This window comes from Lacerta agilis, chromosome 14 (assembly GCF_009819535.1).
Source record: "Lacerta agilis isolate rLacAgi1 chromosome 14, rLacAgi1.pri, whole genome shotgun sequence".
Taxonomy (NCBI): Eukaryota; Metazoa; Chordata; class Lepidosauria; order Squamata; family Lacertidae; genus Lacerta; species Lacerta agilis.
Window position 1 is genome coordinate 11,392,709 of NC_046325.1, and position 27,683 is coordinate 11,420,391.

The window sequence follows — 27,683 nt, forward strand, 5'->3', positions numbered from 1 at the left end:
GCGTCAATTTGTGGCCCCGGAAGGAGGTGGAACAGAGGTGGAACAGGCTTACGTGAGACCACTTAATTGTGTAATGACTCAGAACACAAACTCCGCACAAACAGAGAGTTGCTGGCCCTCCACCCGGCCTGTACACATTTTTTTTTTATTTCACAGCTACAAAAAAGGAGATGCTACAACTTCTTCCTCCACCACCACCAACTGAGAGCAGGAGGGTTTAATCTGGCTGGGTGCTTCTATCAAACACAAAAGTTTGAGAATCCCGATATCACATAATCATTTATCTGGGCTCTGACTACAGAGAGGCAAGCAACCTGAAGATTCAAACAAGCGACAGCAAGAATGTTTTGAAGCCACCTGGCACTGGGGAAAAAAATACCCCCCAAATATCCCATTCTCCCCTCCTTCCTCGTGTAATTCTTCAGGTTTATAGTTTGTTTCTTTTTAATTTATTTGTGTTCGAAGCATATTGGCATATTGCCCCAAAGCAGATATCATTATTGGACTAAAAACCAGTGAAATCCAGCCAAACCCAAAAGGATTGGGATCTGAAATAACTACATTTTGAGTGTTTGGCATATTTCTTTCCCTTTGAATTAGCTTGTAATTTATTTGGCTCTTTCCCTTTGTTTTTCCCTCCTTCCTCATTAAGTTTTTCCTAATGTTTTATTTAATGAATGCAAACTTTTCCCCAATTTAAAGTGGCGTCTTGAGTCCTCCTTGGTGTGGATGTGATGGCAAAACATTTTTACCCAGATTATTTGTCAGATTTGAAGATTTGAAGAAAGCAAGGGGGGAGAGAGACAGAGCATATCCTTCATAAACCTTTTAGTACTCAGTGCTTATATTTTGTGACTGTTTTTATGTTCAGTTTTTTAAAGGATTTCTACAGATTTATCTGTAAAAACCTCCATTAGAGTGGGGCAGGATGTACATTAACACAGCCAAATGCAGAAAAATCAGATGGGATTAGAGAGGGTGAAATTGTTTATCTGTAAAGTGGTACCTTGGGTTAAGAACTTAATTCGTTCTGGAGGTCCATTCTTAACCTGAAACTGTTCTTAACCTGAGGTACTATTTCTGGGTTTGCAGAGTCTGTAACCTGAAGCGCCTGTAACCCGAGGTACGACTGTAGTGTGGAAATGTTGTGAGAAACAGCATCAGAGTAGAATAGTACAGTGCCAAGGCCTAAGAATAAGAAATACAGAGCTGAAACTGAGCAAAGGAAAAGATGCAGTAAATCTGGGATTGCTGAATATGGGGGACTCAGTGTGTTGAAAGAGGGCAAGTACCGGTAGTGGAGATTTTCAGGCAATAGTAATAAAGAAGTGGGCAATCTGCACAGCCTACCTGATATGGGGGTGAAATCTGGGGCCCTGGATTGGGCTGGCTGAGGGAACAACTGCCCTGTCCTGTATCCATCCTCACAGCAATTTGGGGCAGGGCTAATATTTAATTGTTGTTTTAAAAATTCTGATTAAAGTTGGGAGCGGGCAGGTAAAGGATAAACACAATCTCTTTCCCACTTTCTGACTGAAAGCAGAGGAGGGTTAAATCCTGTGGAGTGGTAGCCTGAAGAGGATTCTGGGTGCTTCTTTCCAGGGACATATACAAATCCATGGACTAAATATTATACCCAATGACACAGAACTTTGATTTCTTTAGGATTTTCTTCTTATTAGGTGTTCCCTATTGTTCAGCTCAGGCCTCAGCAAAATAATGTAACATTTTGGGGAAAAGATGCAACCCAACAACCCAGCACTGGAGGCTAAGATAGAGAAGATCTCCACAGCCACCATGTATTTACCCTTTGTGCTCATGTAGGAAGGCACAAAGGATAACCAAACACTGCAAAAGACCAACATGCTGAAAGTGATGAACTTGGCTTCGTTGAAACTGTCAGGTAATTTCCGGGCCAGGAAAGCCACAGTGAAACTGACAATAGCCAGGAAGCCCATGTAGCCCAAGACACAGTAAAAGAAAGTCACAGTCCCCTCATTGCACCCCAGTACAATTTCTTCAGCCACTGACTTCATGTCAGCATTAGGGAATGGAGGAGAGATCACCAGCCACACAGTGCAGATGAGTGCTTGGATGAGGGAGCAGGAGAGGACAATAGAGTTTGCCAGTCCTTTCCCCACCCACTTCCTCATCCGGGATCCTGGTTTTGTGGCCATGAAAGCCAGAACCACAGTGATGGTTTTTGCCAGCACACAAGAAACAGCCACTGAGAAGATGATGCCAAAAGCAGTTTGTCGGAGGAGACACGTCACCTTGTCAGGATATCCGATGAATAGTAATGCGGAAAGGAAGCAAAGCAAGAGGGAGATGAGCAGAGCGTAGGTGAGGTCCCGGTTGTTGGCTTTCACAATGGGAGTGTCCCTGTGCTTCACAAATATTTGTAGTACCAATGCTGTAATGAAAGCAAAGGAAAGAGCAGAACAGGCTAAACTGAGGCCCAGAGGTTCTTCAAAGGACAAGAAAGTTGCACTCTTGGGAATACATATATTCCTATTTTTGTTCGGATACTTTTCATCTTCACATTTATAGCAGTCATTCATGTCTGAGAAAGAAAAACATAGGTCTTAATCCCAAAAATATGAGCAACATGCCACTATTTGAAATACACAATTAAAATGATTTAAAAAGTGTACACGGAGTTTCAAACAATAAAGACTAAAATGATGGAACCATGCCCTTGTCACCAATCCGACCTGTAATACTGATTCAGGCAAAATGCAAGGCCACAGAGACCCTTCCTGATCTCCGGCTAGAAGCCAACTCAAATTTTCCTGTCACTGTTCTAGTTGCTCACACTTACTTATTCCTTCATTAAGGAGTGATTGTGTAATTGAGACTTTGCAAATTTCTACATTTGATGACCTAATCCACATCAACTGTTTTCTGGATTCAAGAATTCCACATTTCTCCAAACATTACTGCACAATTCCCTGAAGTTTAAGAGCATCAAAATACAGGTTTAAATATGTTGCGTGTCGAGGTCCCCAAACCACCCCTCAAATAAAACACACTTCACACCAGATATAAGTTTAAGGTTTTTGGCATTATTTTGGCCACAACTTTATTGAATACAAAATAAGTGAGTGGTTGCTTAGGCATTGGTTAAGACTATCTGTCCCTCTGGGGACAGAACTGACATCCACCCACCTATGGAGTCAGGATAGGGGAAAACACTTTGGGGAGAGAGTGTTTACCCATTCTCCCCTAATGCTCCCAAGGGCTCTTGCGTGGGCCCTGGCCCCTGACCGGGGGATACGGAAAAGCATGGTGAGCCCCTGGATTCCTTTAACGGAATTCCCCCTTGCAGCAGCAGCAGCATTGAAGGGGCAACCACAGCCAACCTGCCCCTTCGCAGCACCAATTTATAACAATGCCTAACTGCCAACCTTACAAGTTGTGACTAATTGCTACGCAGTAGGCGAAAACCAAATGGCACCAGCCAATCAGCCAAATGGATAAATTCCTACCAGGCCTCTGCTCCAAAGCAGACGACCCCTTGACAGGCATAGCAAGGTCAATGCAGAGGCCTAATAACAGGGAGGGAGGGCGGGTGATCCGATGCATGAAGCCAGGAGAGCTCAGACGCTGCATGCACGGTCATTTATAGGCTCTGGGCTGTCCATCAACAAGTTGCAACATATGAATCTCCCCAACGGCAGCCAGAGCCCAATCATAGTTGAGGCCATCCAGACTAACCCGCCGAGCAGCAGAGGGGTGACTTGTTAGCCCCCACCACAGCACGTGCTCTCCATGAAGGAGAACACGCTTTACCTAATATTCACATATTATTTGTAAGGAAAAATATATATGCCTAAACACATTTTGATAGAAAACACATGATTAAGTATGGTATAAATCGAACAAATTATGGGCAAAATTATGTGATAGTAACAAGGAGTAGAAACAGTTTCAGCCTTCTCTAGCCAAAGTGTTAAAACAGATTCCAAGGACTGCTGTAGAAGAAGATATCACATTTTGGGAGAAATACTATGGCAAGAGGATGGCGTAATGCAAGCCTGGAATAAATTAAGACGGCATAAAGTGCACCAGATCCAAAATCCAAAGGCTATCGGAGAGAAAACAAGTTTTTAAAATAGTGTTGGGGTTACACCACCCTTTTCAATGACTTAATTTAGGCTGAGATTCCAGCCGAATAGCCTTCATGCATTGTATCAAAATACGCCCCCGCCCCATTTCACCCCTGTAACACTCCCCTTTCAAGGTTTCTATCAATTTAAGAACCTTTGCACTCAGCTCAGCCTGGATGAAGGTGATATGAACTTCCTGGTTCATATGAACATCCACTTTATACTAATCCTGTTCAAACTGGTGGATCTTGCTATAGGATTCTTCCTGTAAAAAGGAACCTTGTTAATTGCATTTTTTTATATGCATGTTTCCGATTAAAGGTAACAAGCTATATCTGTATACAGTAAATTTCTTACCCTCCTTGTCTGAAATCTTCCCTTCTGGACATGGGACGCAATCGTAGCAGCAAAATGCTTCCCCCTCCTTCACCTTCCTGCAAAAACCAGGGCGGCAGCTCTCACTACATACAGAGTAAGGCTGTGTCTAATACACAAATGAAAGATATATATATATATATATATATATATATAGGCTCAAAGAAAAGCTAAACGGGGAAGTTAAGCTCTTCCTTAAAAGGAATTTGCAAAAGAACAACCTTTAATTCAGAAATTCACTTAATAGGTTGTTTCAATTCCATTTTCACACATTTCTAGTTTTCCCATTGACTCAAAGTGGAAACTCCAGTAAACTGTTGTTTCTTGCAGTTACTGTTGTATATAGCAAAGTTTTCAATATCCTCTATAGTAAGGGTTCTTTCTTCCACAGTGACATTAAGGGGTTTTGGTGGTGTCCCTTAATGCAAATTAAGCTTCAGACTTATACACCTGCTATTCTAAAACCTTGAAACATGGCATGCATAATCTGCCTTGTGAGGTGTACATATGTGTCAAAACTTTATAGTAATGTTGTAAAAGGAGCCATAGTTTAGAAAGTGCTGAAAATTGAAACGTGGACCCTTTTTTGACAGAAATATTTATACCTGCAAGCCACAGGTCTTAACTAGTCAGTCAAAGCCATTACCTTGACAAAGGAACTATTTCAGCAAGCTCTCCTTTATCTGTTCACCCCTCAGTGATACAGGATCTCAGGATTGCAAGGGGAACCAGGGTTTCATCCAGAGTGATTCTCCAAGCTCAAACCAATTTATCCAATATCATCAAAATCTATCTTCAAGTTGTCAATCATTATATTCATTTCAGTGTAACAGAAACCAGTATAGAGACTGTGCATTTAGCTAAGAACATTAATTCATAGGTTGTGCCATCCACAATCCAATTTTATACAGACTGAAAAATTTACAAGGAAATTATCTTTGTATATTATGTTAAAATGTTCACATTCACAAATGGCTAATGGAAACATCCTACCTGGTTAAACCAATGGTGCCATTGTATGGCTTCCTCATTGATGGTCAATGCTTGCTGCGGAGGAGCCTGGGAATCCACCCCTCCTACCTTCACTCTCTGAAAGGATTGGTTTGAGAAAAAAATCCAATTGTTAATATCAAATCCAGCTAATATCTCCCCATTCTGGTCCAAGGAAATCTTATCCCCAGCGCTGTTGTTAAATGAGATACCCCTCAGAAAATGATGGAGCTGGATAGAAAAACAGAGAGAAAGTATAGAAAAGGCTTCAGTTCAGCAAAGGACAATCATTATGATCACTTTCATGGCAGGTTTCCAAATGTACACCTTTGAGGAAAGCTGTTTTCTTTTCATCTTTCTATTTATAGATATATAAGATTTAAGCCAAACCTTTCTTACATTTGGAAGTTCATTTCAAATTACAGATTCTTAAGATCTCCCACAGCAAATGCACACACAGCCATAAAAACGTTATTAACAGAAAGTGGGTGCACTGTTCGTTTGTTGTCTAAAATATATCATTTTCTCTGTATAGACTGTAAACACAATGCTATGTGATATATTACTCCTTTTTTGCACCAACTTCAGAGGTAAATGGGGAATCAGCCTCATGCTCATCTGAAAGGGTGGTGTAAATAGTTGAAGAAACAGGTTGAAGAAGGAATGGTGATAAAAGCAAAGTCTAGAAGTTGGCTATATCATGCTTGGATAGAATTCATTTTCTTTTGTTCTCTTTCATTATTTCTACTTTAAGTTCAAGAAGCTTAAAAGAAGAAATTTAAAAGATTTAAAATAATTAAAATTAGATGTAAAATGCAAGGAGATTAAAATACGTCAACACTCCTTGCCAAGAATTGGAAGACGCAAGAAATATCGACGATAGATGAATGGCAAATGAAAATGATGGAATTTATGGAACTCGTCGAAATGACTGGGAGGCTACGGGACCTGAAGAAAGAGATGGTGGAAGACGATTGGAAAAAAAGTTAAAGACTATTTGAAGAAATATTGCAATATACAGTCGTTTATTTCCCTTAGAAAAGTTAGTATAGATTGTAAGTGCAAAAATTTGAATCTGAATCCAAGAATGGTAAATGTATAAATAATTAAAAGAATAGCTGACAATGAGTTGACTAAATTAGTAAAAGAATAACAGCCAATGTGGAATAAACTGCTAAAGATGTATTATAATGAAATTCAGAAGGATGTGTTCAAGGGAAGTCACCTCCAGATGTTATAGAAATTAGATGAAGTTAAGAAGTACTTATGTGGTATTTGTTTCTGTTTTTTGTTTTTGTTGTGATGTAGTTATTCTTCATTTTTCATGTATTGTTATTTTTCATTTATCTGTATTGTATTGTTGTATTTGTACCATTATTTCTTTTAAAATGAATAAAAATCATAAAAATAAAATAAAACAGGTCAACACCCATGTGCCTTGCCTAAACAAAAATGTTTTAAGCAGGTGCCTAAATGAATATAGTGAAGGTGTCTGTCTGATGTCAATAGGCAGAGAAGTCTAGTAGGCTGAATTTGAACCTAGAAAAGCAGGTTGATAAGTTCCCATTTAGCATTTCAAGAGACATAAAGCAACTATCTCATGGCCAAAGGGCAGTGAATTGAGGAAGTAGCTTTGAGGGCACCTGTAGAAGATTTCAAGAGCATTGCTGCACCCACATTGCTGACCCCTGCTGGGGTTGCATAGGAAAGTGGCGATTACCAAAGAGATATATAGAAAAAGCAAACAGAACATGTTTTGAACCTCTTTCGGGAAGGTGTTCAGCCCATTACCTGCCACAGTGGTTGATTCTGAAACTTCATTCCTCCACTGATCATTAATGGTCTGTGTTTGACTCGGGATGTAGACATGGCATGTAAAGCATGGGCCACAGCATAGACAGCATTGTAGATGTTGTAGCTGTGGCTGGTCATAGTCATTTCAAAGAAAGGACCAGGAAGATTCTCCAGCTTCTCTTGACCAGTGCAAATATCCCACTGCACACTGCCAACAACTTGATTCGGAAACACACAGCCAAATACCAGTTGCCAGAAGTCCAAAATGAAGCCATCTCCTTTTGGGCTGGAAGGGGTTTTGCTCTTGACAAATTCACGAAATCCTGATGGATCATTTGAGTGAGTTGTGAATGAGAGAACCCCATGGAGTATTTCTGTATCCCAACTCCATTGATAGACAAAAGAAGTGAGTTCCACCTGGGCTGTCATGATCCACACTTTACCTTTTGGCTTATTTGAACTTTGTTCCACTTCTGATAGGTAAGAATACCATCTAAAAAAGCCCACACCAAATGAATCTCCATAAGCCAACACTACATTGGCTTTGCTATCATATATTTTGTCATGTATTTTTGCCCCCAGTTTGAACATATCGTCAATTTCAGAGACGTAAGTAAATTTGTGACTTCTTTCTATGAAGGCAAAACAAATGCCACTCTGGGAATAAAGTGGAACCACAGTTTGCACAAATCTTTCTGCATTCTCACCCTGGAATGTTAGGATCCCAATCCATATCCACCTGAAATGCAGTAGCAAAGACAGGATCCCCTTATACTGGTGGGCCTCCTTGGGCACCATCTGGTAGAAGGAAAGGCCTGGAATTTTATCATTCATCACTGGAGCAGGGCCATATATGAGCTAAACATAGTTGGGGTAGGAGGAGAAAGAGACAGAAGCAACAATAATAAATCAGACTTGTGTATTTCGAGTACCATTGGGGTAATTATCAATTGGGCCTTCCAATCCTCATCATTTGGCCTGTGCATGCTATTTTTGCTAAGCCAAGCAACACTTACCTGCCAATTAGCTGTTATCATATATCAGGCACAGGCTAGGCCTAAGATATGTCTGAAGCAATAACCTATGTGTTATCAAGACTTTATTTCTTAGCTTGGATCTGCCATTAGCATGGAACATCTGGTGATAAAAAATCTGCACATTTTTTAATCCAAATCTATCTGGATGTGTTAAATTCCCATAACTTGACAGAGAGATACATATCTCACCTGTGGAACCTTATAGATATCCAAGATTGTTGCCACATGAAGGGAGGTTTGGGAGTCCAGTCCCCCAATGATGGCTATCAAGTTTTTCTTGATGTCACAGATGTAGTTGGGGACAAATGTTTCCAGTGTGGATATGAGTAACATTGTGGCATGAGAGGTCCATTTGGCATTGAAATAGCTGTCATAGATGTGGAAGCCTAAAGTGACATTGGGTAAGAGCTGAGGGTTTTCGTTGACCTCCTTCACTGCAAATTGCAAGGCCAGGATGTGCTGGTAGTTCTTTGGCACCACTCTAAAAAGAAATTTTCAACTTCTATCAGAAGGGCATGCAACACTTTATAAATTTATCACAACTCAGTTCTACGTCATCCTGAATAGTATTATTTATTACAAAATCGAAAATTCTTTCTAGTAGCACCTTAGAGACCAACTGAGTTTGTTCCTGGTATGAGCTTTCGTGTGCATGCACGAAAGTATTTGGTATCTGAAGAAGTGTGCATGCACACGAAAGCTCATACCAGGAACAAACTCAGTTGGTCTCTAAGGTGCTACTAGAAAGAATTTTCGATTTTGTTTTGACTATGGCAGACCAACACGGCTACCCACCTATTATTTATTACTTCATTCATTATTATTTTTTTGCTGGGCAGGAGACTCTTGAACAGATATCACTACAACTGATCCTCCTCCCTGCCTACAATGGTAGAAAGGGGATGAACACGGAAATTCTATGGGAGGGGAGTTTTAGTTGTTGTTCAGTCGTTCAGTCGTGTCCGACTCCTCGTGACCCCATGGACCAGAGCACGCCAATCTTTCACTGCCTCCCGCAGTTTGGCCAAACTCATGCTAGTCGCTTTGAGAACACTGTGCAACCATCTCATCCTCTGTCGTCCTCTTCTCCTTGTGCCCTCCATCTTTCCCAACATCAGGGTCTTTTCTAGGGAGTCTTCTCTTCTCATGAGGTGGCCAAAGTACTGGAGCCTCAACTTTGGGATCTGTCCTTCAGCACTCAGGACTCTCAAGAGTCTCCTCCATCACCATAATTCAAAAGCATCAATTCTTCAGCGATCAGTCTTCTTTATTGTCCAGCTCTCACTTACAATATGGGAGGGGAGTACAGACTTTTATATGTCCCTGATCTATATTTTTAATTCTGGCTTTATAATCAGTATAGAAGTCCTTCCCTTATTTCATTCTCTTGAGGCCCTGAAGCAAAACTGATGCAGTTATTTCCACAACAATATTACATATCTTTATATCATACCTGAATGTTTAATTCAGTGGGGGAAGTGGCAACATCCTCCTGACCACATTTCTCTTAAAACACATCTCTTTCAACCGAAAGAGTAGTTCTGCCTCTAGGACAACAGTGGAGAACTGTGGCCCTCTAGATGTTGTTGTACTACTATGTCCATTATTGTTGATGGAACTGATGGAGTCCAACAAACACTGCAGGGCCACAGTTTAACCACCGCTCCTCTAAAACTGATTTCTCCAGTCTCCAAAGAAGGAATCAAAATGTAAAAGAAAAATTATCTAGTTCTTACTGTAGCTCTTCCAGCAATGTTGGTGGGGGGTTTTCGCTGAAGGCTATTGACCTGGAAACGATGATGCTGTGAGAGGCTATGCCACCAATGATGAGGTCTCCTTCCTGATGATACTGATGAAGTGGAGTGTGTGGATCATGGACATGGCATTTAGCAATGGGAAGCTTGCATATTGCACGAGGAAGTAGAGTCAGCAGCAAGAACAACAATCCCACCATCTTTGGTACAATTTTCCCCTTTGCACTAAGATGCCCCTACGACTATTACAGCTTTTGAGACTGAAGCAGTCTGACTTAATTGGCCTTTTAGTCTGCTCATATGTCTGAAATTCAGACTGTGAAAACTGGAGAGAGAAAAGTGATGACACTGATGGATCCTTGCTGGTTTCTCATTCCTAAGTCTAGCTGTGATTGCTGGAGGTAATGTATTTTTATTCACAGCATTCAAAGCTGGCTGCTGGTGATGGGGTTATGTTCCAAAACAGTCCAAGGGCACCAGGCTTTTAAAGGCTCAGTTATAATACCTTTCACAGACTTTCTCATTAGCTTTGACTGTGCAAGTCCATGAGGTGCTTTGACCAGAGGGAACATTAATTACAGTTCTTTTCATAATTAAAGGGAAGAAGTCACTTGTGTGCCTTTCTTAACAGAGTTTTCATTTCCTCTTAGTTTCATGTGGTTTTGCCTAACAATAATAAAGAAGGAGGAAATGCTGGAAACACAACCCTTTGGTCTCAAGAGAGGGAGGAAAGGAACATGTTTGATCATAGCACTGGCCTCTTGAAATTCTGACATGGAAAGAAGAAACCTATGGAGAGGGGTAACCTTCCACTACATACACTGTATTCAAAATAACATGAAAGAACAACAATTGCATTAGTTGGTGTCCTTGTCTTGCCAATGGATGGGAGAAAAGCACCAGCTTTTATGCTGGAGAAACTAAAATGAGGCATGGGTAATGTCTCCACCAACATGGAATCCATTTTGTGAGCCCACCACCCAGAAATGAGAAATGACAACAGTGTATGGGTTTAAAATTAGGCCACAACTTTATTGAATTCAGGTATAGGAACCTTGGCTTAGGCCTTGGAAGTTTTCCCTCTCATACCCAACAGGGGCTGAGGATGCGCAGGGCAGTCAGGTTGTGGGAGGGGACTGTAAAGTGTGAACTTATACAGCATGCCCTCCCACTTCATGAAAGCTGGGAGTTTGACCTATATGCTGCTGCTCTAGGGCCAGTAACTCCCGCCATCAACAGGCCCTGCAAACACTGCCTCATGGGGGTGCATCAATATGCTGCCCCTGACTCACAGATAGACTATAGAATACCTAGGTAATGGTAAACCATCAGGTCCAGTTGTGTCTGACTGTGGGGTTGCGGCGCTCATTTCGCTCTATAGGCCGAGGGAGCCGTGTTTGTCCGCAGACAGCTTCAGGGTCATGTGGCCAGCATGACAAAGCCGCTTCTGGCGAACCAGAGCACACACAGAAACGCCGTTTACCTTCCTGCCACAGCGGTCCCTATTTAACTACTTGCACTTTGACATGCTTTCGAACTGCTAGGTGGGCAGGAGCTGGGACCGAGCAACAGGAGCTCACCCCATGGCAGGGATGCGAACCGCCGACCTTCTGATCAGCAAGCCCTAGACTCTGTGGTTTAACCCACAGCGCCACCTGGGTCCCTTCATAGAATACCTACCAAGGCCTAAAACCGCCACCCAAGACCCCAACTGGGGTCTCACCACCAAGATACCTACAGCTGAACATGCTCCCCTACCAAGAAGGACTAGACCCTGCCACCTACCAAGCCCCGAGGCCCTGGCGCACATTGCTCAACCAAAGTATGTTGACATTGGGGGTTAAATGTACTCCATCCACCCAAAACAGCTCAGAATTGCCACTCCAATGTTCAGGTGCCAAATGATGACACTGCCAATTTGGTGCCTCATGTTACGCATCGCCCTTTAATTTTTTTGCACTGTAAAACTGATGCGAGGTTAAGTGGCCCCTCTCCAGCACTGGTGGGGGAGGAATTCGGACCATAGGATGGTCGTTGCTGGGCATAGGGCACGCACTATCTAGGTCCACCTTCGCACATCTGCGCAGCATGGACATCAGCACACCCCAACACATGCCTCGTTGTCCCATCCAATGTATGTGGACCTTAGGGTGGATGTCAAGGTTAGGTCCCCAGATGTGCGAGGCAACATGGATCGTGGCCCAGTGAGTGATGCTATGCCCCACAACCCAGACATCTGTGCCGGGCACACCTGCAACAAAAGTCAAAGGGTAAGGCGTCTGGTGTCTGCGCTGCCTTGGGTGCCAGTTTGTGGAAACGCTCCATCATCGCTTGATTGTCCACCAGAAACAAACCCTGGAATTTTTGAAATGGTTTTTCCAGATGCGAAGGGCAATGGCTTTTGATGGGTGGTGGTGGTGTTTTTTTCTAGAAACAGGCGAACCGGAACAGGAAAGCGGCAACCATTGTGAAATCCTGCCTCAAGGTATTTTTCTGCCTCCCTGTTGGGATAAGCTTCCAACAGGGACAGCATGGCTGGAAGAGAAACAGGGGAGGGAGCTAGGGAGGAAAAGGGGGTTACTTCTGCACGGCACCTCTTGAGTGCTGGGTTCCTGCCTTCGACGCTCCTTGGGCCACTGCTGGATTCTTCCGTCCTTTTTTGCCTCCTGTTCTGTGAAAGCTGCGAAAAGAGGGCCTTACCGAGAAGACATAGTCTGGGGATGTGAGCCACTGTCCTGTGTACAGGAGCTGTTGTTAAACTCCCAACACACCACGTGAGGCACTATCCTATTAATTAAGAGATAGCAACCAGTGACCTACTACATACGTGCAATAAGTTAGCAGCGAGAACTGCACCCCCAAAGCCAAATGGCAATGGTATAAACAGTAGGCCAAAGGTAGGAGGGTAGGGACTGTCCTGGCACTGGGAGGAGACCCCAGCGGACCCCCTGAATTAAAAAAAAATAAAAAATCCCCGCAAGCAGCGCCAGTTGCGGAAGGCCTAAGCAGGCTGCCAAGCAGCCCAGAAGTAGGCCGTGTAGCCCAATTCCTACTCGATACTAGGGGGAAATGGCTGTAGCCACAGGAGGCCTAAAAAGGCCTGAAGCCAGGGGCGGGGTGTGTGTGTTGGAAGGCTGCCTTGCAGCCCAGTAAAAGGCCGCACCATGCCTGCAGCCCCGATCCTTCCACCGGATGAAGGGCTGTTTTAAGATATATGGTTTATTTACACATATATACTACCTGAGCCTACGGTGGAGGGGTTCACAGCATTAACATCCCTAAAGGGTCAATTTTTTCTCCTAGCCTTAGCCTTGGATTCAAACAGACATAAAACATTTCTCTCTGACTCCTTCTCCAGCTTGCTGATTTATTTCTAGGTCACATCTCTGTAAACTAAACCCAGGCTTTGTTCTTCCAACCAACTGAAGGAAGGGCCCAACCATTTCCTGTCTCGCATAGAGCCCCCTTTCTTTTGTTCTCCTAATGGCCCATCACCCTGGTAATCACCCCAACACAGGAAGGTAGCATGGCTTAAATTTTAACAGTTGCTGAATCCAGGGGTTAGAAGGATCTGACATGCAGCCTACTTTACTCTGTCCCCGCCCAAATTGATAACAGTATATTAAATTATATAATATTAAAACCTAGAAAACAGCAAGAACAAGAAATTGCAGAAGGATGGGATTAGACAGTGTAAAATTGTTCATCTCTCGTGCGGATTAGTTGTGGGAAAGAGCCTAAGGGCAGAATAATACAAAGCCATGACCTAATGATAACAAATGCAGTGTTCATAGTCAGCAGAGGAAAAATCAAATTAGACCTGGAATTGCTGAATGAATATGAGGGCATCGGTGTGTTGAAAGAGGGCATGTAATGGAGATTTGCAGGCAATAGATATGTGCAGAGGGCACCTGCACATTCTACCTGATATGGGGGTGAAATCTGGGGCCCTGGATTGGGCTGGCTGAGGGAACAACTGCCCTGTCCTGTATCCATCCTCACAGCAATTTGGGGGCAGGGCTAATATTTAATTGTTGTTTTAAAAATTCTGATTAAAGTTGGGAGCGGACAGGGAAAGGATAAACACCATCTCCATCCCATTTTCTGACTGTGCAGTGGTAGCCTAAAGAGGATTCTGGGTGCTTCTTTTCAGGGACATATACAAATCCATGGACTAAATATTATACCCAATGACACAGAACTTTGATTTCTTCAGGATTTTCTTCTTATTAGGTGTTCCCTACTGTTCAGCTCAGGCCTCAGCAAAATAATGTAACATTTTGGGGAAAAGATGCAACCCAACAACCCAACACTGGAAGCTAAGATAGAGAAGATCTCCACAGCCACCATGTATTTACCCTTTGTGCTCATGTAGGAAGGCACAAAGGATAACCAAACACTGCAAAAGACCAACATGCTGAAGGTAATGAACTTGGCTTCGTTGAAACTGTCAGGTAATTTCCTGGCAAGGAAAGCCACAGTGAAACTGACCAAAGCTAAGAAGCCCATGTAGCCCAAGACACAGTAAAAGAAAGTCACAGTCCCCTCATTGCACTCCAGTACAATTTCTTCAGCCACTGACTTCATGTCAGCATTAGGGAATGGAGGAGAGATCACCAGCCACACAGTGCAGATGAGTGCTTGGATAAGGGAGCAGGAGAGGACAATAGAGTTTGCCAGTCCTTTCCCCACCCACTTCCTCATCCGGGATCCTGGTTTTGTGGCCATGAAGGCCAGAACCACAGTGATGGTTTTTGCCAGCACACAAGAAACAGCCAATGAGAAGATGATGCCAAAAGCAGTTTGTCGGAGGAGACACGTCGCCTTGTCGGGATATCCAATGAATTGTAATGCAGAAAGGAAACAAAGCAAGAGGGAGATGAGCAGAGCGTAGGTGAGGTCCCGGTTGTTGGCTTTCACAATGGGAGTGTCCCTGTGCTTCACAAATATTTCCAGTACCAGTGCTGTAATGAAAGCAAAGGAAAGAGCAGAGCAGGCTAAGCTGAGGCCCAGAGGTTCTTCAAAGGACAAGAAAGTTGCACGCTTGGGAATACATATATTCCTATTTTTGTTCGGATACGTTTCATCTTCACATTCATAGCAGTCATTCATGTCTGAGAAAGAAAAACATGGCTCTTAATCCCCAAAATATGACCATTACACCACAACACTTCCTCTAATGTTAGTTCCTTTCAACTTTTTGGACCAGTTTTTAAAAATTATATTATGATATTTTGAATACATAATTAATATGATTTAAAATGCATACAAGAAGTTCCAAACAATAGAGGCTGTAATTGATGGAACCATGCCCTTTTCAACTTTCCAATGTAGAATACTGATTGAGGCAAAATGCAAGAGGGAGAGCCACTAAGACACTTCCTGATCTACGTACAGAACAATGCCAGATTTATGTATAAGCTAAACAAGCTGTAGCTTAGGGCTCCAAAATATAATATAAAAAACAAATAATATAAACCTACATACAGCAACAGTGTTTTGTGTTGTGCAGGCTTGTATGATGTAAGTAATGGACCCCGCCTGCTAGCCAGCTTCCTAAAATATCACAAAAAACAGCAACAATTTGTTGTTGACAAAAGACAGCTGGACATATAAAGGGCACCATTACCTTCAGTAGCTTAGGGCCTCTCAAACCTAAATCCGGCCCTGATACAGAAGCCAACTCATATTTTCCTGTTACTGTTTTAGTTGCTCACACTTACTTAGTCGTTAATTAAGGAGTGATTGTGTAATTGAGACTTTGCAAATTTCTGCATTTGATGACGTAATCAACACCTTTCAACTGTTCTCTGGATTTCGATATTTCACACTTCTCCAAACATTACGGCACAATTCTTTGAAGTTTAAGGGCATCAAAATACGTGTTTCAATATGTTACCCGAAAGAAAATGCACATACAAATATTATTTGTAGGGAAATATATATATGCCTAAACACATTTTGATAGAAAATGCATAATTATGTAATAAATCGAGCAAATTATGGGCAAAAATATGTAAAAGTAACAAGGACTGGAAATAGATTCAACCATTTGTATGCTAAGTGTCAAAACAGATTTCAAAGACTGCTTTAGAAGAAGATTTCACATTTAGGGAGCCAAACTATGCCGAGATGATGGCGTAATACAAACCTGGCATAAATTAAGATGGCATAAAGTGCACCAAATCCAAAATCCATTCTGAAGCAGGGATGCTGCTGGTTGAGCCAGCCAAAGGCTATCAAAGAGAAAACAAGTAAGAAAAAAAAAATAGTGTTGGGATTGCAACACCCTTTGCATTGGCTTAATTTAGGCTGGGTTTCCAGGTCATGTGACCAAGTTGAATAGCCTTCATGCATTGTATACTACGTAAGTGCCTCCCCACCCCCAGTTTCACCCCTATAATACTCCCCTTTCAATGCTGACACCAGTTTAAGAAGCATCACACTCAGCTCAGCCTCGATGAGTGAGATATGTTGGCATATTTCCAGCTGTTACAGAAACTTTCTGGCTCATTTGAAAATCCATTTTATACTAATCTTGTTCAATGTGGTGGATAGGATTCTTCCTTATTAACAGCACTCAACATTCACAACCACAAATTATCACACACACACTTACACTTTCATTAGTCCCTCTTCAGCTAGATTTCTCAATATTTCATAAACTGTAAAAAGGAAGCTTGGTGATTGCATGATTTCATATGCATGTTCTTGATTAGAGGCAACAAGCTATAAACATAGACAGTAAATTTCTTACCCTCCTTGTCTGAAATCTTCCCTTCTGGACATGGGATGCAATCGTAGCAGCAAAATGCTTCCCCCTCCTTCACTTTCCTGTAAAAACCAGGGCGGCAGCTCTCAGTACATACAGAGTCAGGCTTTGTCTAATACACAAATGAAAGAGAGAGATGTATAAAAAGTGGACTCAAAGTCCATTCAAAATTGAGCTCTTCATTAAAAGGAACAACATTCATTTCAGCAATTCACTTAATAGGTTGTTTCAATTCCAATTGACTCAGTTTCTGACAATTCCCGTTGACTCAGTGTGCTAACTCCAATAAATTGTTGTTTTTTGCAGTTACTGTTGTGGAAAGTAATATTTTTAATATCCTGTATAGTCAGGGCTCGGACTAGGTATGCACACCTCTTTCTGCCAGAGTGACATTAAGGGGTTGTGGTGCTGTCCCTTAATGCAAATTAAGCCTCAAAGTTATACATCCGCTATTCTAAAACCTTGAAGCACGGCATGTTTCATCTGCCTTGTGAGGTCATTTATAAAAGGAGCCAAAGTTTAGAAAGTGCTGAACAATGACATATGGATCCTTTTTTAAAACTGAAATATTTATACCTGGCAGCCATAGATAGGTTTCTTTCTAATTTTGGTGAAAACCACTGATGCACTTTATTCAGGCTTGTCAAGAATGACACACTTTCAAACGTCAGAGTGGTTAAAACATGATTAATATTTCACTTTTAAAATAATTTTTATTTATGAATTTTGAAAAATGAAAAATTGAACAACATGATTAATGTTTTCCTTTCCCATTAAATCATATGGGAACTAGAAGAAACTTTTTATTTATCTTAATACAATTCTATTTCTAAAAATATTTGGTTTAAAGTTTAGCCTGTGTGGTTTGATCCAATGTGTTTTTTGTGCAATCTGTATTATAGCATCCTACATCCTTTCCTTGTGCCTTTTTGCAGAGCCGCAACAGAGAGCCACTGCTTTATATCCAGCAGGTGATGTCAGCTAACTTTCCACTGAGCTATTCATTTGTGGGTTTAATATCCTCATTGAAAGTGGAGCATTCAGATGCTCTGGGGAATGATTCTTAGTGACTGTCAGGGTGTATCAAGGTACAGGGAGCACTAAGGACTTCCTTGTTGATGACATTGTACAGAATATTTTAAACACCAAAGGCCTTACTTTGTTCTTTAGATCTGTCTAGGAATATAACAACCAGAGGTTACAGGGATGAGGCTTTTGTTATGGGGCTTATGTAAAAATTGATGTCATTTCATGTTTCTCCCTTGTCAAAGTATTCTCATAAATTTGGGATATAGGCACAGATGTGTGGCAGCCCAAGTATTCCAGATACGACCTAGGTTGGCCCACTGAGTGCAATTTCAATTTACATTGTTATATGTCGGAATACACTTCGTGGATCCATTAAGATCCGCGGTTATTTGTTTGTATTAATGTTTTATTTAAGTACTATTTTTAGTATCCTTCCATTCTAAAATGAAAGTGAAAGTAAACTCAGTGAGCACTTTGCCACTGAAGATCACTCCGCCCAAAAAGTGTAGTTCCAGAGGTTTTTGAAGTTGTCAATGGACGTTTATTTTGCTTCCCGCCTTTTTGGAGGGCAGCAACAGCATTTCTATTGGTAATATATCAATCGTGATGTCACTCTTGGTAATCAATAAAAGGCTGAGGCTCCCCGCTTAGGCAGGTTCGTTTTTCCTTGGTTATCCTTAGTTCAGTACAGTTTAGTTTAAGGGTTTTGGGGCTGAGGGCTGGAAGGGTTGGATGGGTTGGAAGCGCGTGCAGGTGGTAGTTAGGGTCTAGATCGCGGAAGACTTGGCGGTAAAGGTTAGATAGCCCTTAGACCTAGCTTAGGTTTAGATCGCGGAAGATTTGCCGGTATAGTTTTATTTAGTTTAGTATTGCGGAAGATTTGGCGGCGCAGGGACTGAGAGTTTAGGGAAACCTTAGCATAGGGCTAGGAACAGCAAAGGTAAAGAGCCTATGCGGGTCAGCCAAAGCCATAAAAGAAATATCGGTGTCTGTCTTTATTGGGGAAAAAGGTTTTTATTTAATTTTGAAAAACGTCAGGGGTTTCACCTTAGTGCTTTAACTTTACCCTTAGTTTAATTGCTTTTACGTTGGTAACAGTATAGGAGGTCACAAGTAACTTCAAGTTAGTTCGAGGCATCCATTCATTTTCGAGGCATCCATTCATTTCCGAGGCATCCATTCATTTCCGAGGCATCATCATTTCCGACTTAGTCACGCAACTTCAGGTTATGAGGCTTGGCCGGCGCCCGTGCCAATATGCACGTGGAACGCTGGCCGCATTTCCCCAGCAACTGGTATCCCGTGTGTGGATGGCCTAGACTCACACACGGGAAGCTCCAGCACCGAATCCCTGCAGTTATATGCCACACCAGTCTCCAAGTAGTGAGAGAATCCGGGGTGGTTTACCCAGGAGTTTGATTTTCTTTTAATGATGGTCAGAGACCACAGAGTCATGGCTATATTTAAAATAGTTCAGCAAGCTTCCCTTTCTGTGTTCTCCCCTCACTGATGCAGGATCCTAGGACTGGAAGGGGAACCAGGGTTTCATCCAGACTGATATTCCAAACTCATAACAATATATTCAATACCGTTAAATCTATTTAGAATTCACTTCTTCAAGTTATCAATTTATTTACCGGTATTCACCTTCAGTGAAACAAGAACCAGTATAGAGGCTGTGCATTCAGCTTATAACATTAATTCATAGCTTATGCGAACTTTAAAACATTTTTTAAAAGGCTGAACACAGTACAATGAAAACATGTTTGTATGTTATGTTAAACTGTCCACATTCACAAATGGCTGATGGTTGCATCCTACCTGGTTAAACCAATTGTGCCATTTTATGGCTCCCTCACTGATGGTCAACGCTTGCTGTGGAGGAGCCAGAGAATCCACCCCGCCTACCTTCACTCTGTGAAAGGATTGGTTGGAGGAAACAATCCAATTGGTAATATCAAATCCAGCTAGTATTTCCCCATTTTGTTCGAAGGAAATCTTATCCCCAGCACTGTTGTTAAATGAGATACCCCTCAGAAAATGATGGACCTGGGTTGAGAAAGAAAGAGAAAGTATAGAAAAGGCTTCAATTCAGCAAAGGATGATCGTGATGTTCACTTTCATGGCAGGTTTCCAAATATACACATTGCAGGAAAGGATCTTTCTGGTAGTATATAATTTTGGAAACCTGCCATGAAAATATATAAGAAGTATATGCCATGTATACCGTATATATAATTTAATCCAAGCCTTTCTAACATTTTGAATTTCATTTTACATTACAGATTTCTAGGATCTGCAGCAGCAAATCCATACACACCCATAAAAAAAATATTAACAGAAATTGGTTACTCTGTTTATTTTGTTTTCCAGGTTAGGTATATCACTTTGCCCTCTATAGACTCTATATGCTATGCAATGTGATATATTATTCCTTTTATATGCCAACTGCAGAGGTAAATGGGGAATCAGCCCCATGCTGATCTAAGAGGTTGGTTTAAATAGTTGAAACAACAGGTTGAGGAAGGAATGGTGATAAAGGCAAAGTCTAGAAGTTGGCTAAATCATGCTTGGATGGAATTCATTTCTTTTGTTCTCTTTCAGTATTTCTACTTTAAATTCCAACAGTTTAAAAGAAAATTAAAAATTAAAAAAATCCTTCCAGTAGCACCTTAGAGACCAACTAAGTTTTTTCTTGGTACGAGCTTTTGTGTGCATGCACACTTAGTTGGTCTCTAAGGTGCTACTGTAAGGATTTTTTTATTTTTAATTTTGTTTTGACTATGGCAGACCAACACGGCTGCCTACCTGTAGTTTAAAAGAAGACTTTTGAAAGGTTTAAAATTAGAAGTAAAATAGGTAAAGGTAAAGGTACCCCCGACCGTTAGATCCAGTCACGGACGACTCTAGGGTTGCGGGGCTCATCTTGCATTAGGATTAAATTAAGTTAAAAGGTTTAAAATTGGAAGGAAAATTCAAGGAGATTAAAATACGTCAACACTCCTGTGCCTTGCCTAGACAAAAATATTTTAAGCAGGTGCCTAAATGAGTACAGTGAAGGTGTCTGTCTGATTTCAATACGCAGGGAGGTCTAGTAGGCTGAATTTGAAGCTAGAAAAGCAAGTGGAGACGTTCCCATTTGGCTCTATGGGCATTTCAAGAGAGATAAAGCAACTATCTCATGGCCAAAGGGCAGTGAATAGAGGAAGTGGTTTTGGGGGTACCAGCGGAAGATTTCAAGAGCATTGCTGCACCCACATTGCTGACCCCTGCTGGGGTTGCATACGAAAGGTATAAAATCAAAGTTAGCAAATGTATAAAACCAAAGGCTTTTGAACCTCTTTGAGGAAGTGTGTTCAGCTTATTACCTGCCATAGCTGTTGATTCTGAAACTTCATTCCTCCACTGATCATTACTGGTCTGTGTTTGACTCGGGATGTAGACATGGCATGTAAAGCATGGGCCACAGCATAGACAGCATTGTAGATGTTGTAGCTGTGGCTGGTCATGCTCATTTCAAAGAAAGGACCAGGAAGATTCTCCAGCTTCTCTTGCCCAGTGCAAATATCCCCCTTCACACTGCCAACAACTCGATTTGGAAACACACAGCCAAATGCCTGTTGCCAGAAGTCCAAAATGAAGCCATCTCCTTTTGGGCTGGAAGGGGTTTTGCTCTGGACAAATTGACGAAATCCTGGAGGATCATTTGAGTGAGTTGTGAATGAGAGAACCCCATGGAGTATTTCTGTATCCCAAGTCCGTTGATAGACAAAAGAGGTGAGCTCCACCTGGGCTGTCATGATCCACACTTTACCTTTTGGTGTATTTGAACTCTGTTCCAGTTCTGATAGGTAAGGCAACCATCTAAAATATGCCAGAGCATATGATTCTCCATGAAACAAGACTACATTGGCTTTGCTATCAATTATTCTGTCTTGTATTTTTGCCCATTGATTAAACAAATTGTTAATTTCAGTGACATAAGTAAGTTTGTCACTTCTTTCTATGAAGGCAAAACAGATGCCACTCTGGGAAAAAAGAGGAACCACAGTTTGCACAAATCGTTCTGCATTCTCATCATAAAAAGTAAGGATCCCAATCCATATCCACCTGAAATGCAGAAGCAAAGACAGGATCCCCTTGTACTGGTGGGCTTCCTTGGGCGCCATCTGGTAGAAGAGAAGGCCTGGGGTTTTATCATTCATAACTGGAGCAGGGCCATATATGAGCTAAACATAGTTGTGGTAGGAGGAGAAAGAGACAGAAGCAACAATAACTTTTAAATATTAGATTTGTGTGTTACAAGCGTCATGGGTGCAATTTTCAAATGGGCCTTCCAATACTCGCCATTTGGCCTGTGCATGCTATTTTTGCTCAGCAAGCAATTCTCACCTACCAATAAGCTGTTATCATATATCAGGAACTGGCTATGCCAAAAGGGACATCTGAAGCAATAACCTATGTGTTATCAAGACTTTATTTCTTAGCTTGGATCTTCCATTAGCATGGCACGCCTGATTATTTGAAATGTGCACATTGATTTATCCAAATCTGTCTGGATGTGTTGTTCACATAACTTGACAAAGAGATGCATATCTTACCTGTGGATACTTATAGATATCCAAGACTGTTGCCACATGAAGGGAAGTTTGGGAGTCCAGACCCCCAATGATGCCTACCAAGTTTTTCTTGATGTCACAGATGTAGTTGGGGACAAATGCTTCCAGTGTGGATATGAGTAACATTGTGGCATGAGAGGTCCATTTGGCATTGAAATAGCTGTCATAGATGCGGAAGCCTAAAGTGACATTGGGTAAGAGCTGAGGGTTTTCGTTGACCTCCTTCACTGCAAATTGCAAGGCCAGGATGTGCTGGTAATTCTTTGGCACCACACTAAAAAGGGAATTTCATTTTTTTATCAGAAGGCATGTAACACTTTATAAATTTATCACAACTCAGTTCCACATCATCCTCATTAGTATTATTTTTTAATGCATTTCTTTATTGTTTTGTTGCAGAGGAGGAAACTCTTGAACAGATATCATTAAAAGTGATCCACTTCTTTGCCTGCAATGGTAGAAAAGAGATGTAGGGGTATATTCTGTGGGAAGGGAACACAGATTTTAAAATGTCCCTGATGTACATTTTTAATGCTGCCTTCATAATCTTTGTAGAATTCATTTCCTTATTTCATTCTAAAGGGCCCCTGAAGTAAAACTGATGCAGTTATTTCCCCAACAATGTTTCCTGTCTTCATATGATACCTGAATGTTTAATTTAGTAGGGAAAGTTGCAACATTTTTTTTCAAATTAGTGGAGATCCTCCTGACCACATTTCTCCCACATCACATCCCTTTTGACAGAAGTAGCAGTTTCATCTAGGAGAAGGGTGGAGAACTGTGGCCTCCAGATGTTGTTGTTCTACAATGTCCATTATAATCGATCGACATTGTTGGCTGGAACTGATGGAGTCCAACAACCACAGCAGGGCCACAGTTTAGCCACCCCTCTAAAACTGATCTCTCCAGTGTCCAAATAAGGAATCAAGATGCAGAAGTAAAACTATCCAGTTCTTACTTTAGTTCTTCAAGCAATGTTGGTGGGGGTTTTTCAGTGAATGCTATTGAAATGGAGATGATGATGCTGTGAGAGGCTATGCCACCAAGGATGAGGTCTCCTTTCTGATGATACTGATGAAGTGGATGGTATGGATCATGGACATGGCATTTAACAATGGGAGGCTTACATACTGCACGAGGAAGTATAATCACCAGCAAGACAAATAATGTCACCATCCTTGGTACAATTTTTCCCTATAGACTAAGACCCCCCTTGTACTATTTCTGCTTTTGAGACTGAAGTAGTCTGACCTCATTGGCCTTTTAGTCTGCTCATACGTCTGAAATCCAGACTGTGAAAATTGGTTAAAGAAAATAGTGATGGTGTTAATGGATCCTTGCTAGTTTCTGATTCCTAAGGCTAGCTATGATGGCTGGAGGTGATAAATATTTTTAATCAGGTTTCTCCAACCTTGTAGTTTTGGACTACAATTCATAACATTCAAAGCTGGCTGCAGGTGCTGTGGTTATGATCCAAAACAGTCCAGGGGCACCAGGCTTTGAAAGCCTCAGTTATAGTACCTTTCACAGACATTCTCATTAGCTTCAATAGTGTACTGTGCATGTCCACGAGGTGGTTTGACAAGTGGGAACATTAATTATAGTTATTTTGATAAGTAAAGGGAGCAAGATAGTCACTTGTGTGTCTTTCTCAAAAGACGTTTTCACTTCCTCTTAGCTGTATAAGATTTTGGCTTACGATAATAAACAAGCAGGAAGAAATACTGGAAATGCAACCCTTTGGTCTCAAGAGAGGGAGGAAATGAACATGTCAGATCATAGCACTGGGCTCTTTAAATTCTGATCTGCAAAGAAGAAACCTATAGAGTGAGGGAACCTTCCACTACTTACATTCCATTCAAAGTTCACATGGAAGAATAGAAATTGCATTAGTTGGTATCCATGTCTTGCCAATGGATCGGAGAAAAACACCAGTGTTTTGTTGTTGTTGTTGGAGAAACTAAAATATGGCATGGGCAATGTCTCCGCTAACAAGGAAACACATTTCTAATTGGTTGACAGTGCTCAGTGTTTCCTCTTGTTATTCTTGCATCTCTCTTTCCTTATGTCATTTTCTCACTACTTTCCTTGCCAAAATTTAAACAGTTTTGCAAAAAATATGTTATTATATTTCCCCTTCCCTTTCTTTGTGCTTCACAAATGGGAATATAATTTAAGGGCAGATGTACTTATTCTTGCCCACCACCCCAATCTCTAAGTAGTGTGAGATTCCCGGGCTTAAGCACTCACCCAGTCTTTTATTATTATTTTTATGAAGAATTTATTAACATTTTCATAATACAACACATACCCAGACCCACACCTACAAATACAAAACAAATACAAATACACATAATGCCAGGATTCTTCTTCTTATTTGTATACCTTACAAAAAAAATATTTCTATTTCTGAATCTTGACGTTTGACTTCCCCCGCCTTTTCACCTTCGGTTTTAAATCCATATTTTACTTTCTTAACAACTTTTCTCTATAAAATTTTTTTTAACTTCAATTAAAGATAACACAATTCTCTTAATCATCCTATTATAACATAAATCTTAGCAGAATATTCTTGTAAAAACTAAACTTATTTCTTCTGTCCTTTATCATGCTGCTTTTCACTTAAAATCCAATATCTCCTTGCTTATTCAAAATAGACTTGTAATTAACAAACTTCACTCTCCGATTTCAGATACCATAACAGACCATTTGGGTTTTACATTTAATACTTCATCCCACACCCCCTCTGTCCATTGTCTTTCTCTGTCTTTCGCCAGAACCAATCCTCCAGTTGTGTTCTTTTCCCAAGTGTCCACAGATCCAGGCAGCATTCACAACAGACCTTGCATCGAGCTTCAGGGTACACATCGCATCCTTCCTGGGCTCCTCCGCTTCTTTGTACCATACTTCTACTTCTTGTAGATATCTTAATTCCATGTCCCTTGCCCCCGAGCTCCCACCTCGGGGTCTGGATATTATAAATTTTCCCGTTCCAGGGCTGCCACCCCCAGAAAACGGTTCCTTTTCCCGGAGTCGCCCAGCCATTTCAGACCATCCTTCAAGCACCCCTTCCAGCTCTTTGCCAAGGTTTGCTTCCATTGTGTAAAACTTTTGAAAAGCCTCCTCTGTGGGAAGTGAATTCTTTTTATTTATAATCCCACTCAAGACTTGCAGTTTCCGATTAAGCAGTTCCAGCCTCAAGACAGTGAGCATTTCTTCATCCTTTAGACCAGAGTTCAAAACAAGTTCGAACACAAAGTCCAGCATTTTGGAAGGGAGGGTGAGTGTCAAATTTCAGTTCCTGTCTCTTCCTTCCTTTGTTTCAATTGTTTCCCACATCAATCCAAATTTTCCATCGCCATTTTTTCTGAAGCCAGAGTGTAAAGACCAAATCTTTAAATGGAGATATTTTCTCCCCACTTAATCCCCAAAGGGAAAACTCAGCAGTCTCAGTTTTCAAATTCCGAGCACTTTGTATCCATTATTGTAGCAGCAGTCACTTAAACTGGTTACTTTCTTTCTCTCCCGAAGGGAGGGAGGCAGGCTCCCTTTCCTCTTCCCCCCGGATCGTTCCAAAAATAGAAAAGTCAGTCAAATACTCACAACCACCGGGTTCTTTCAGATCGTTAAAGACAGGTAGAACTTAGACGCTCATCACAGGATTTGTCGCCGCATTTACATCCCGGTTGGGGCATGTCCCCTATAGCCCGGCTCCGTCGTCCCTTCACCCCCACTCCCCCTTTACAGGGGGAGCGAGGGAAGGGTTCGGAGCCACAACGGGCACAGCCGGGGAGCCCAGGGTGTGGGACGTTCTTCCCGCACCCCACCGGAGCCCCGCTTTGCGGTAGCGGGGCTCCTAAGCACTCACCCAGTCTTTCAGTGTCCTTTTGGAATGGAGCACAGCAGAGACTGTGGCATTTTTAGGATATACAGTGGTGCCCCGCTAGACGAATGCCTCGCTAGATGAAAAACTTGCTAGACGAAGGCATTCGTCTAGCAGGAGGCAGCCCCGCAAGACGAAAAAGTCTATGGGGCTGCCTCGCAAGACGAATTTTTTTCGTTTTTTTTTCGTCTAGCGAAAACCACGGTTTACATTGCCGCTTCGCTAGACGAAAAAACCGCTAGACGAAAATATTCGCAGAACGAATTATTTTCGTCTAGCAGGGCACCACTGTATGGTTTATTTACACATATATATGACATGAGCCTGTGATGGAGGGGTTCACAGCATTAACACCCCAAATGGTCAAGTTTTCCCCATAGCTGTAGCCTTGGATTCAGTAATCAAACATTGCTCAGTGAGACTTCCTCCAGCTTGCTGCTTTTTTTCTAGGTCACATCACTCCAAATTCTCAACTGTAAACCCAGGCTTTGTCATTCCAACCAATAGAGGGAAGGGCCCCAACCATTTCCTGTCTCACATAGAGCCCCATTTCCTTCTCCTAATGGCCCATCACCGAGGCAATCACCTCTACACAGGAAGTTAGCCTGGCTTATATTTTAAAACTTGCTAGATACAGGAGTTAAAAGGATCTCACATACAGCCTTCCCCTTTATTCAATTTCCTTCCTATTAACAGACCCCTGTTGTTCAGTTCAGGCCTCCACAACATAATGTAGTCCAGATGGAATGGAGGGAGGGAGGTAGGTAGGGAGGGAGGGAGAGTATACGTAGTTAATAGCAATAAGATTTTTGGCTATGCTATTATTTTGATGCCCAGGAAGTGTTAGTCGATTCATGTACACATAATTTACCCATGGACCTCTAAAAACATGCACGTATGAAAGGTGGATCTCTTTTGTGAGTCAAACACATGGGGACCTGAAAATGTGCCTAAACAGTTTTTAACCTAGAAAATCACAACACCAAATTTCAAAAGCAAACTTTTATTAAACGTTGGGTGCAGGAAAATATGGTTTCAGCCACTACGTTATAATCAATGCAATGTAATACTTTCATTGGTGAATTTTAATTCTTACAATATAATATAATATAATATAATATAATATAATATAATATAATTAATATGGAGTATATTCATTCATACTCCTTAATCTGAAGAGACAAGAGTTCCTTCAAAGTGAAAATAAAGTGCAACCCTTAGTTGCAGAAGCTCATATGGTGCGAACCATTCATGGGATCACTAAGAGGGGCCCCTCTTCCTGCCCATTGCCACCAAGGATACAGCCCAAAGCCCCTTCTCA

General features: G+C 41.6%; 2 protein-coding genes across 2 annotated transcripts; both read right to left on the minus strand.

Annotated features, from left to right (window-relative positions):
- Positions 1-1,661: 1,661 nt before the first annotated feature.
- LOC117057429 (vomeronasal type-2 receptor 26-like) lies at positions 1,662-10,259 on the minus strand. The gene is made up of 6 exons (XM_033168273.1): positions 10,042-10,259; positions 8,495-8,786; positions 7,266-7,925; positions 5,478-5,705; positions 4,467-4,593; positions 1,662-2,563 (listed from the first exon to the last, which is right to left on the minus strand). Exons 1-6 carry the CDS (start codon positions 10,257-10,259, stop codon positions 1,662-1,664), a joined length of 2,427 nt encoding a protein of 808 aa, XP_033024164.1.
- A 4,012-nt stretch (positions 10,260-14,271) lies between these two features.
- On the minus strand, positions 14,272-23,655 carry LOC117057430 (vomeronasal type-2 receptor 26-like). Its single transcript, XM_033168274.1, has 6 exons — positions 23,438-23,655; positions 22,462-22,753; positions 21,229-22,029; positions 19,682-19,909; positions 16,817-16,943; positions 14,272-15,173 (listed from the first exon to the last, which is right to left on the minus strand). The coding sequence occupies exons 1-6, from the start codon at positions 23,653-23,655 to the stop codon at positions 14,272-14,274; spliced, it is 2,568 nt and encodes an 855-aa protein (XP_033024165.1).
- Positions 23,656-27,683: the final 4,028 nt, after the last annotated feature.